Source organism: Oncorhynchus gorbuscha, linkage group LG19, assembly GCF_021184085.1.
Source record: "Oncorhynchus gorbuscha isolate QuinsamMale2020 ecotype Even-year linkage group LG19, OgorEven_v1.0, whole genome shotgun sequence".
Taxonomy (NCBI): domain Eukaryota; kingdom Metazoa; phylum Chordata; class Actinopteri; order Salmoniformes; family Salmonidae; genus Oncorhynchus; species Oncorhynchus gorbuscha.
This window is the reverse complement of record NC_060191.1, coordinates 16,120,422-16,133,313: the sequence shown is the minus strand read 5'-3', so window position 1 is coordinate 16,133,313 and position 12,892 is coordinate 16,120,422. Positions and strand designations below refer to the sequence as shown.

General features: G+C 42.8%; 1 protein-coding gene across 1 annotated transcript in view; it reads left to right on the top strand.

Moving 5' to 3' along the window:
* Nucleotides 1–12,892, top strand: part of LOC124006178 (dynein axonemal heavy chain 5-like) — a 74,622-nt gene that overhangs the window by 17,672 nt on the left and 44,058 nt on the right. Inside the window, 21 exon segments of the mRNA XM_046316013.1 lie at nucleotides 353–490; nucleotides 697–873; nucleotides 1,132–1,245; nucleotides 1,531–1,638; nucleotides 1,935–2,057; nucleotides 2,301–2,516; nucleotides 3,573–3,680; nucleotides 3,788–3,873; nucleotides 3,991–4,312; nucleotides 4,680–4,894; nucleotides 5,093–5,099; nucleotides 5,160–5,316; nucleotides 5,589–5,734; nucleotides 6,062–6,227; nucleotides 6,465–6,719; nucleotides 6,909–7,105; nucleotides 7,564–7,800; nucleotides 8,021–8,222; nucleotides 10,670–10,905; nucleotides 11,788–12,006; nucleotides 12,713–12,775. Coding sequence (XP_046171969.1) covers nucleotides 353–490; nucleotides 697–873; nucleotides 1,132–1,245; nucleotides 1,531–1,638; nucleotides 1,935–2,057; nucleotides 2,301–2,516; nucleotides 3,573–3,680; nucleotides 3,788–3,873; nucleotides 3,991–4,312; nucleotides 4,680–4,894; nucleotides 5,093–5,099; nucleotides 5,160–5,316; nucleotides 5,589–5,734; nucleotides 6,062–6,227; nucleotides 6,465–6,719; nucleotides 6,909–7,105; nucleotides 7,564–7,800; nucleotides 8,021–8,222; nucleotides 10,670–10,905; nucleotides 11,788–12,006; nucleotides 12,713–12,775 — 3,492 coding nt within the window.

Genomic DNA, 12,892 nt, shown 5'->3' with positions numbered 1-12,892 from the left:
AGACATGTAGTTGAATATTGGAATGTATTTGGAAAACTCAAATACACTGACTCAAATACACTCCCATGAATTTAACCCAGGTATTTGAAAATACTTTCAAAAAGTATGCTATTTATAGAAAATTATTTGAAAATACTTAAAAATAATTCCAATAGATGTGGTTGATTTGGGCCACATTATTTGAAAATACTCAAATACACAGAATATAAGTATTTAAATAACACATAATCAAATACACACACACACACACACACACACACACACACTCACATGCTTATCAAAATAAACAAATGTAATTTTGCAATTACTAATATACGGATATACAATTGTTATCATTAATCATTTAATTTAGGTGAATCTAAAAGAATGTGACAAATTTGACCTGAAGACACTGAAAGGCCCGTCTGACTTCATTGCTGTGGCTAACAGCACAGAGGCAACAGAGAAGATAGAGGCCTGTATGAAAGTGTGGATCCATCAGATTGAACAGGTAAAATAGATTGAACCTCAATAGCATCATGCACACTTATCCCCTCCGTGGACCTGTTTTATTGTGGGTGGAGGTGTGCGTTTAATATAGTCAATACAATACAACTTTATTTATCCTCTCAGGGGAAATTACGTCAAGATCCACCACATCTAACACAGTGTATAGATATTGCATTCCCCGATCAGCAGTGATTGTGTTGTATCCAGGTGCTGGCTGAGAGTGACCAGCTGAGGAAGGAGGCAGATGACCTGGGGCCGAGGGCCGAGCTGGACCACTGGAAGAAACGCATGTCCCGCTTCAACTACCTCCTGGACCAGCTGAAGAGCCCCGATGTCAAATCTGTCCTGGGCGTTCTCATGATGGCCAAGTCAAAACTCATCAAGGTGAGCAAGCTGTTACACCCTGTCCTCCGTAACACAGGATTAGATGTTAAAGGCCTGCTAATAAAATGTTAAAATATCAATTTTGATTTTTGCTACATGAGACTCGTTCGTGGGAGCCAGTCACATAAACAAATTAAGTAAAGTACTCCTCCATGCTTACTGAACATGGCTCTCATATCTGAATTCAGTTGGTGTTTTCTGTATTACTGTAGCAGAATAGGTACAGTGCATGTTTGATGACTGTATCTGTCCCACCAGTCCTGGCGAGAGCTGGACACCAGGATCACTGACTCAGCCAACGAGGCCAAGGACAATGTGAAGTACCTCTACACTCTGGAGAAGTTCTGTGACCCGCTCTACAACAGTGATCCTGTGAGAGACTAATATTGTGTGATCCTGTGAGAGACTAATATTGTATAGTTTTCAATATAACAACTAATTTTCCTCTAAGATTTACTAACTACAGACTTACATAGTTTGTCAGTTTCCCGGGCCAAACAGATTATGCTTAATCCTGGACTAAGAAGAACCCTCAATTTAAAACCTTTTAGTCCAGGACTAAGCTTAATCTGTGAAACCGGTCCGCTATGTATATTGATCTTAATGGATTTGAAAATGCATCATTGTATGATTGTATTGATTGCTAAATGAACGCAGGTGTCGATGGTGGAGGCCATTCCAGGCCTGATCAATGCCATCCGGATGATCCACAGTATCTCGCGCTACTACAACACCTCAGAGAAGATCACCTCCCTGTTTGTCAAGGTCATTATTGCCAAGATAGTGTATTTAACCACCAAGAAGAAGAGGTGACTGTAAATCTCGCTCACAATTAAAAGCTGCCAGATGTATTACATTTCATCATTAGGAGTGTATTGAAATCAATCTTGTCAATTCTTCTTTGATGTTCTTGGTGCATTTGGCCACACCACCTGGTCTCATGTTAGCTGAAGTGCTGTCTACCTCCATCCCAAGCCTGTTAACCAGTCATCCCATTGAGATTACTTATTAGAGTGGCACGTGAAATGTATCCTTTTTTCTTCGGGATCTCCATGTCTTAGGTTACCAACCAGATGATTACAGCATGTAAGGCTTACATCACCAACAACGGTTCTGCGTCCATATGGGACCAGCCTCAGGGTGTTGTAGCTGAGAAACTGAAAGCTGCTATCCACCTAAACCAGGTACTGCTTTCAACACACTATAACCAGATCATTTAAAATACTGTGCTAAATCAAGGAACAAAGAAATGTGCTTTTTGAAAGTACAGGCCCTTAAGAGCTTTAATCTATAAATAATTTATTATCTCTAGTGTAATACCACCACATCCTTTACGCACTTCTCACAAATGAACTATTTTACAGTGTAACTTCCTTTCCATGCTCCTCCAATGACTTTTCATCTGGATCCCATCTATCTCATTATAGGAGTACCAGAAGTGCTTCCATAAGACCAAGGAGAAGCTGGAGCAGAGTCCCTCCGAGAGGCAGTTTGATTTCAGTGAGATGTACATCTTTGGGAAGTTTGAGACGTTCCAACGACGCCTCTCCAAGATCCTGAACATGTTCAGCACCATCACTACTTACTCAGCCCTACAGGACTCCAAGATAGAAGGCCTGGAAACTATGGCAACCACTTTTCAGGTATATTGTTGGGAGATTAGAATAGTTTGTAGACCTTACCTTTTCAGACATTACTTTTTAGGCATGACCTTTTTTGACGTTACCTATTTAGATGTTACCCTTTTAGACATGACTTAACACATTGTATTTCTATACGTTACCTTTTTAAACGTTACCTTTCTATACGTTATCTTTTTAAACGTTACCTTTTTAACTTTACTTTTTTAGACGTTACGTTTTTAGACGTTATCTTTTCAGACGTTTGCGTTTTATACGTTACCTTTTTAGATGTTTTTCCTTGCAACTGTAGTAATGTTATATCTGCTCTTTCTATTGCTTCCACTGGACAGACTGCAGAAATGCAGGGGAAATGGGAGGTAACTTTACCACAAGTTTTTTTGTCCTTGTTTTTGTCCATCAGTGCATGCCTCATCATCATTATCACCAACTCTACCAAGCATATAGCCATACTAAACTCCTAACTGTCTCTCTTTCTAAAAGAGCTGCAAAATCTGGAACCCTACAAATAAGCCGTGCTCGACAATCTGGACCCTCTCTTTATAAAATGATCCACCGCAATTGTTGCAACCCTTATTACTAGCCTGTTCAACCTTGCTTTCGTATCGTCTGAGATCCCTAAAGATTTGAAAGCTGCCACGGTCATCCCCCTCTTCAAAGGGGGTGACACTCTATTACTAAGTCCTGATGGCCTTTTGTTGAAGTTGACAGTTTGTTCACAGGAGCCAGGATATACATATTTCATGGTAAGCTGCTCATTGGAGAAATGACTGCTATTTTATACACTGCCTTTCATCCCTGCCATTGTATATGGAGGATCTTTAAATAGGGATGGTGTCCAGCCAGAAGCTGCATGTCATCGTCATTCTACATTCTATATTATGTGGCCTACTACTCTGATTAAAATTAAATTAAACCCAACAGTCTCACAACATTCAACAGAAACATTGTTGACAGTCTTTTGGATTTGGTTGGAATGAATACAGACACAAGAAATGATCAAAAGCCTCAAGAGCTTTGGAAAGAATGGAAAATAACCTGTCTGCCTTTTATTTTCAGAGCATTGTATTGAGCATGAAGAAAAAGCACTACAGTTTCCTTGATCAGAGAAGAACAGACTTCGATCAGGACTATGATGAGTTTTGTAAAAATACCACTGACTTGCATGTAAGTTTACACTTAATAACAAACTTACCAGTAAATCATAACACAACATATCTAAATGATCTCCTAATTTACTTGCACAATTGTTTGTTATGTTCATTTGCTTTCAGAATCAGCTGAAGACCTTCATGGATAACACTTTCGATACGATTCAAAACACAGAGAGGGCTTTGAATGTACTCAAAACATTTGAAAGGTACTGTCATTTCAGTCCACCTCTATGTCAAACTAACCTTCAATTGATTTCAGTCCTTTTAACAGCCATTTCATTCATTCTCCATTTGATATCATAATCTCCCCTTACATCACCAAGACTGGGTATTCCAGACCTGGGCATCGATGAGAAGTACCAGCGGATCCTTCAGAACTATGGGAGAGACATAGAGATGGTGTCCCGTAACTACACCAAGCAGAAGATGGATCCTCCCATTGGCCGGGACCTTCCCCCGGTAGCCGGTAAGATCCTGTGGGCCCGCCAGCTGTACCGGAGGATCCAGGAACCCATGGATCTGTTTCAGGAATCACCTGGGGTGCTGGCTACGCCCGAGGCCAAAAGCATCATCAGGAACTACAACAGGGTGGCCAGGGTGCTGCTGGAGTTTGAGATGCTCTACCACAGTGGATGGATGAAACAGGTGACACAGGGCCCCTCCTGGTTGTCTTATTTATTGTGATCTTAAAGGCAAAACTGATTCTTAAATCAGCATTCCTACTCTGAGACTCTTAATACGGTCTCTGGAGTACTGGCTGGACTTATACTCCAGTAGCATAGCAGCATTAACTGTTACTGTGATTAATGTTGATCTGTACCTTATCTGTAGCCTGGTCCCAGATCTGTTTGTGCTGTCATAGTTGGCAAGACTGATATTACTTTTGATTGACTTGTTGATTTCCCACAGACATACTGTAGATGACTCATATCACTCATACACTCTCTTGCTCTCTCTCTCTCTCCTCTCTCTCTCTCTCTCTCTCTCTCACACACACATTCTCACTCCCCAGATCGAGGAGGTCAGACTGGGCCTCCAGGCCTCTTTACTGGTCAAATGTCCCGATACGGGGGACCTGTTTGTCAACTTTGACCCCCAGATCCTGACTCAGATTAGGGAGACAGACTGCATGACCAGGATGAGGCTGGATATTCCTCCCTTTGCCGCCATCTTACAGCAGAAACAAGATGCCCTCAAGAAGAACTACAACAAGCTGCAGGTACACTAGTTTTTCCATGATGCCTTTTGATCAACTGCATATTGAGCATGATATTGTATCCTGTATCTTTAAAAAGGTTTATGTACACTCAACAGTAATAAAAGGGCTGTCATTTCAATTAATTTTGAATTGAGTACAAAGTCCAATGAGATGGGATTTAGTCAGTAGAATCTTAATGTGAAGATTAGAAGACATTATAATGCCAGGAATGAAGTAAAGTGTTATTACTAATTTCTCTATTTCTGACGCCCATCCACAGCTGGTTCTACGGAGAACGCCAGGGTCCGGGCTAAGATACAGAGTGCCTTTGGGCAACTGGTGATGCCTCATGTTGCTAAGGTGGACGAAGCCATTCTGCCAGGCCTGACCTCCCTCAACTGGACCTCACTGAACATTGAGAAATACCTCAGCCGCATCAACAGTGCTCTCAGTATGTAACCATGTCCAATCTAACCTTGTCAGCACTGTACTGTGCTCTGTCATAGCACCATACTATAAAACGGCAGAACAATCTCACCACAATAACCAGAACAGTAAGCACATCTAAACTTTGACGTAATTTGATCGCAGTTAATTGTGCCTGATCAACTCATGTCAAATATCCCATTGGAAAAAGTTATATCTGCTGTCCCAGTGAGCAAAGCTGATTGTAACTGCTGTTTCCTTGTGACCCCTGGTGACACCGTGGACCTGTGTGTCCAGTGGACCTGGAGCTGCTGATGGACAGAGTGAATGACCTGGTGGAGTTCAGGATAGACGCTGTGCTGCAAGAGATGAGTGGAGCCACACTGTGGGTTCTGCCCCTGGAGGAACCTTTCAGCTGTGAAGAGTTCGTTCAGACCACCAGGGTAAACAAAGATTCCCTCTGTATTATATGTTAAACACATACACTACCGTTCAAAAGTTTGGGGTCACTTAGAAATGTCCTTGTTTTTGAAAGAAAGGCACATTTTTCATCCATTAAAATAACCTCAAATTGATCAGAAATACAGTGTAAACATTGTTAATGTTGTAAATGACTACTGTAGCTGGAAACAGCTGAGTTCAGTTGGTCAGGTGTAGTGGCTAGTTGGAACAAAATGGTGCAGTACCTGCAGCACTCCAGGAACAGGGTTGCCTACCATTGATATAGGCTAATGTACTTTATATATTATTTTTATGTTATGTCATGGTAGGAGCTGTGTATAAAGGGAGCTCAGAGTCTCCATGCCAAGAGTTCCCTGGTGGAGGAGGCAACCAACGAGCTCATCAACATGCTGCTGGAGTTTGAACTGAACAAGGAGGGGGACGAGGAACTACTAGAGGAGAGCAGGACTGATATGGACCAAGTGGAGAGTGAAGGTACTGTAACCTACAGTTTTAACTGTGATAATCATGATGCAGCAAAACTCAAACAGAGAGTGATAACAGGGTCAGCAAAATACAAGGGAAAGGGTACAATAGCAAAACGATTGTTCAGGTGCACAAAGACTGACTGTTACAGACTGAAAATGAGAAAGTGTGCGTGCCTGTGTCCATGCCTGCGTGCGTGGTGGTGTACATGCAGGTGTATTCATGTCTGTTTATGCCTCTTCCCAGGGGAGGAGGAGGGGAAGTCAGAGGGTCGCATCAACCTGCTGTCTCGTAACACCACGGCAGCGAGCACCACAGGCCCCCCGTCTCCCCTGGTGAAGAGGAAGAAGAGAGACCTGCTGGAGGTGATGGAGGAGGAGGCTCAAGAGCTTCTGTCCCACTTCAACCACCGTAACGTGGACGCCCTGCTGAGGCTCACACGCAACACCCTGGAGACCCTCCGCAAACGCCTCCATGCCTCCTCACTACTGCATTTCCTGGGTAAGTTCCATTAATCCAATGTACTATATTTATAAAACCAAATTTACGTCATCAGTTGTCACAAAGTTGTCACAAAATGCCTCCCTTTGAGCTCCACCCTTTAGATGTTGGAGTAAGGTGGGGCTGTCTAGAAGGGCAGGGTTTCCCATTCCATTTCTCCCTACTTCAATGCTGCCCATCTCCCCACAGCAGAGAGTGATTCCCCCAGCCGTCTAAAGGGCAGTGGTCAGCAGCCTATCTTCAGGACCAGTGTGACACTGTCCATCCCCAATATCGCCATGGTCCCAGCCCTAGATGAGGTCCAGCAGGCTCTGAACCGGGCTGTGGAGTGTGTGGTCAGTGTCAGTAAAGGAGTCGGCCAGTGGAGCAAGGAGAGGATCTCCAAGGTGGGCTTGCTTTGGATTAAAGCGCCAATGCAGCAGTTTTTATTTTAATATCAAATCATTTCTGAGTAACAATTAAGTACCTTACTGTGATTGTTTTCAATTAAAATTGTCCCCCAAAAAATCCTTCATAGCAAAGAGCAATTTCTCATGCAAGAATTTGCTAGGTCTGTCTTGGAGTGGTGAGGGGAGAACTGAAAACTAGCTGTTATTGCCAGGTCAAAACACAATCCCTCCAAAACAGGCTGAAAATGTCAGGCAGTTTTTTCAAACAGCTCGTACACTAAGAGGCAATATCATAATTTTCATAGTATTCCAACCTCATTGTGTGGAAATATATATAAAACACATTCACATCAAATGTTTGATTTTAATATGTCTGTGACATCTGCACAATCATGAGATTATGGTTTTAGTTAGTCTTAAAACAAAGATGAATTATTCCATTCATGCCAAAACAGAGGAAGATGAGTGAGAGACGCATGGCTGCTCTGAGACAGGACAAGAGTGACAGTGAGTCAGAGGACGGAGAGACCACCTACAGGAGTCTGGCTGACGGCAGTACCTCAGACATCTCCGCCTCTGTGACCCAGGCGATACCCTACCAGGCCAGGAACTACTACAAGAGTGTGTCTGAGAACAAGGAGATCATCAAGCTGGTGTCTGTGCTCAGCACCTCCATCAACTCTACCAAGAAGGTACATACAGGTCTACACACAAAACAGCAATAAAAAGTCTGTTTCACCTGTTTTCCTAACGTTCTGACCTTAGTGTGTCAAATTCTAACTATTTTGTGTTTGATACTGACACCTACCCCCTAAGATGTTGTGAAAATGAAACCCAAATCAAATCAAAAAATAAATTCAAACTTTATTGAAAGTGCATTTAAAACTTGGCTGTTGTGTTGTTGTTGGCCAGGAGGTGATGAATGCTTTGGACCGCTTCAGTCGTTACCACCACATCTGGAGGAAGGAGCGAGAGGACACCATCCAAAAGTTCATCCAGGGCAGCCCTCTGCTGTCTGAGTTTGAGTCTCAGATCCTCTACTACAAAGACCTGGAGCTAGAGATCAATGCTGAGCCTGAGTACATCACTGTGGGAGCTCTGGCCCTCTATACAGGTAGAGTGCATCCTTGTAGGAGCTCTGGCCCTCTATACAACTAGAGTACATCACTGTGGGAGCTCTGGCCCTCTATCCAGGTAGAGTACATCACTGTGGGAGCTCTGGCCCTCTATACAGGTAGAGTACATCACTGTGGGAGCTCTGGCCCTCCATACAGGTAGAGTACATCACTGTGGGAGCTCTGGCCCTCTATACAGGTAGAGTACATCACTGTGGGAGCTCTGGCCCTCCATACAGGTAGAGTACATCACTGTAGGAGCTCTGGCCCTCTATACAGGTAGAGTACATCCCTGTAGGAGCTATGGCCCTCTATCCAGGTAGAGTACATCACAGTGGGAGCTCTGGCCCTCCATACAGGTAGAGTACATCACTGTAGGAGCTCTGGCCCTCTATACAGATAAAATACATCACTGTGGGAGCTCTGGCCCTCTATACAGGTAGAGTGCATCCTTGTAGGAGCTCTGGCCCTCTATACAACTAGAGTACATCACTGTGGGAGCTCTGGCCCTCTATCCAGGTAGAGTACATCACTGTGGGAGCTCTGGCCCTCTATACAGGTAGAGTACATCACTGTGGGAGCTCTGGCCCTCTATACAGGTAGAGTACATCACTGTAGGAGCTCTGGCCCTCTATACAGGTAGAGTACATCCCTGTAGGAGCTCTGGCCCTCTATCCAGGTAGAGTACATCACTGTGGGAGCTCTGGCCCTCCATACAGGTAGAGTACATCACTGTAGGAGCTCTGGCCCTCTATACAGATAAAATACATCACTGTGGGAGCTCTGGCCCTCTATACAGGTAGAGTACATCACTGTGGGAGCTCTGGCCCTCTATACAGGTAGAGTACATCCCTGTAGGAGCTCTGGCCCTCTATACAAGTAGAGTACATCACTGTAGGAGCTCTGGCCCTCTATACAGGTAGAGTACATCACGGTGGGAGCTCTTGCCGTCTGCTAAATGGCATATATTATATTATTATTATATAGGTAGAAAATGTCACTGTAGGTGAACTGGCCCTCTATACAGGTACCTAGCCGTGGGAAATATGGGTGCTTAGGGTGCTGCAGCACCCCCTGAAAAATACAAAATCTAAAATAAAATACAGGTAACTGTAGACTGACCTGTAACTCTACAACTTTCTCCCAGTTATGTGAAATTTCGGGCTATTTTCACTGCTGATCCCCTGCATTAACCTCACAAGACAACCCTGCCAAATATGACTGCACATGTTCTTAGTAGTATTTCACAATACCATTATTTCATTTTTCAACCCTGTGTAACCCTCTCACCAGGCTTGAATTTGACTCTCACAATATTACCTTACATACAGTATCTCAACAGCATGGGATGTTAGGTGAGAAGGACATCTCCAATAAGAATCCCTATTGTAAACTATCTAGGTGACTAGGGTATTAACTTTAGATATAATGATTATAGAGTTTTATTATGGTATAAGGATATGCTTTCCCACGCATTAAATTAAATTGCAACAGTAAATGACTCCACCAAGGCAACATACATAAGGTTCAAAATGTGTATTATTACATTTTCAAAGCACCACATCAAAATAAATACAAATTAATAAACTCCAATGAGTCGTGCACAACCCATGTCCAAATTATTTCTATCTTGCTTAACCCGTTGGCGCGCATTGGAGCTCAACAAAAAAATGATGACACACATAAAGTCCCGAAGCACACCACCGTTGTGGTTACTCACGACTCGTAGATATTCCCTCAGTGAAGTATGCCAGTTCCTTTCAGGTTTCCTCACAAGATCCACAGCAAGCACAGCTATTAATGCAGACAGTACTCTTTAGCCGTAACCGATATCCCATGGGAACGTGAACTCTTTCATATTTCCCAAGCAATTCTCTTGGTGTTGCACGATGCTAAGCTAACCTCAAGGCTGGCAAATACCTCCATGATGAGAATGTAGCTTCAGTTTACACTAAGTCTTTCTTAACAAAATTATAACAACTCTCTTGTAAAATTAAAATCGGTATTTCCCTTCAAAACTCGGTAGGTATGGGTTTTGTTCTATTTTTTTTTTTTGTCCCATTTTTCACCAACGGTCATAATGTAAAGTCCATCCTTTTCTCAACGTCTCTCTCCCTCTCTTTTTTTCCCAGGCCTCCCGTTAACCAGGTCAACTCTCCCATTGGATACAGCTAAAAAAGAGGCCTTATTGGTCAAAACATAAACGTAAACCAACCTATTCACTTATACATTAAAGAAATATTTATTCAAAAGAAATGCGTTAACAACATTACAATTCGGGAGCAATTCGATCACATTTTCAATATAATACCAATTAATTATAACAAATAAGCTCAATACTTGCTTTTAACAATATATAACCTCGATACTTGGTTCTAACAAGATTATTACAACTGCATGAATATCTGGTTATTATCAGACTAATATCTGATTTGTTGTTGAACAGCTGACCTGAAGATGGCCCTGACTGTGGAGACTAAGAGCTGGATGGTGGACTACGGCCTGCACTGTAACAGGAAGTACCGGACAGATATGGAGAACATCTTCACGTTAGTGGACGAGGCGGCAAAGAAATTGAACCGACCAATCAAAGACTTGGACGACATCCGCATCGCCATGGCATCGCTGAAGGAGATCAGAGAGCAGCAGATCTCCATTGACTTCCAAGTGGGACCCATAGAGGTAGGGAACACAAATGCACACTTCTTTCAAAGAGACAGTGGTGGAAAAAGTACACAATTGTCATATTTGAGTAAAAGTATAGCTACCTTAATAGAAAGTAACTAAAGTAAAGGTGAAAGTAAGCCAGTAAAATAGTACCTGAGTAAAAGTCTAAAAGTATTTGGTTTTAAATATGCTTATGTATCAAAAGGAAAAGTATAAATAATACACATTCCTTATATTAAGCAAAGCAGACAGCACCATTTTCTTGTTCTTAAAATGTATGGATAGCCAGGGACACACTCCAACACTCAGACATGATTTACAAACGATGCTTTTGTGTTTAGTGAGTCTGCCAGGCCAGAGGGAGTAGGGATGACCATGTGTTCTCTTAATAAGTGCTTGAATTTGACAATTTTTCTGTCCTGTTAAGCATTCAAAATGTATCGAGTACTTTTGGTTCTCAGGGAAAATGTATGAAGTAAAAAGTACAATATTTTCTTTAGGAATGTAGTGAAGTAAAAGTCCAAGTTGTCAAAAAATATAAATAGTAAAGTACAGAGATCCCAAAAAACGACTTAAGTAGTACTTTAAAGTATTTTTTTTACTTTTAAGTACTTTACACTACTGAAGAGAGATACTGTATGAATAATTCACTGAGACATTTGTAATGTCCACTTTCATTCAGTAGGCGGCAAATATTAATTCCAACCTAAGTCACATTTCTACTTAGTCTATGGGCATTGGTATCAATGGGTGATAATTCGACATAGGTGGAAGTTAGGATTTGCCCATAGTTTGATTAAGTCCTTGCAGTCTGTATTTGGTTGTGAGAAGACACTGGAGATCTGTGTTGTATTATGTGTCTGTTCAGTGCTGTGCATTCCCCTTTCCCTTTCCTAGGAGTCCTATGCCATGCTCCATAAGTACGGCCTGGTAGTGGCGAAGGAGGAGGCAGAGAAGGTGGACACACTGCGCTACACCTGGGAGAAGCTGCTAGCCCACAGCACAGAGGTCCAGAATGAGCTGGTGTCCCTGCAGCCCAACTTCAGAGGAGAGCTCATAGACAACGTGCAGACGTTTGTGGAGGACTGTGGACACTTCTATCAGGACTATGACAAGGTTCAGACACGTCTCACAGCTCGTTCTAGGTCTTACTCACAGCTACACCTAACACCAAGGCTATCTACGTCTTACTCACAGCTACACCTAACACCAAGGCTATCTAGGTCTTACTCACAGCTACACCTAACACCAAGGCTATCTACGTCTTACTCACAGCTACACCTAACACCAAGGCTATCTAGGTCTTACTCACAGCTACACCTAACACCAAGGCTATCTAGGTCTTACTCACAGCTACACCTACCACCAAGGCTATCTAGGTCTTACTCACAGCTACACCTAACACCAAGGCTATCTAGGTCTTACTCACAGCTACACCTAACACCAAGGCTATCTAGGTCTTACTCACAGCTACACCTAACACCAAGGCTGTCTAGGTCTTACTCACAGCTACACCTAACATCAAGGCTGTCTAGGTCTTACTCACAGCTACACCTAACACCAAGGCTGTCTAGGTCTTACTCACAGCTACACCTAACACCAAGGCTGTCTAGATCTTACTCACAACTACACCTAACACCAAGGCTGTCTAGGTCTTACTCACAGCTACACCTAACACCTAGGCTGTCTAGGTCTTACTCACAGCTACACCTAACACCAAGGCTGTCTAGGACTTACTCACAGCTACACCTAACAGTTAACTTGGCACGCTCTAGATAAGACTGCTAGCTAATTGCTGACGCAGGCTGTGTTTCATTCCCAGGACGGTCCCATGGTTGTCGGACTGGCTCCCCAAGACGCTAGTGACAGACTCATCATGTTTCAGGTGAGTACAGTGTGTATCTTCAAGAGAGGAATCTACAGTATATACCTCTCTGCAGCACTTCATTAAGTTGATACATTCACAGAGGTTTTCATTCACATGTTCTATGTCTTATTTTAA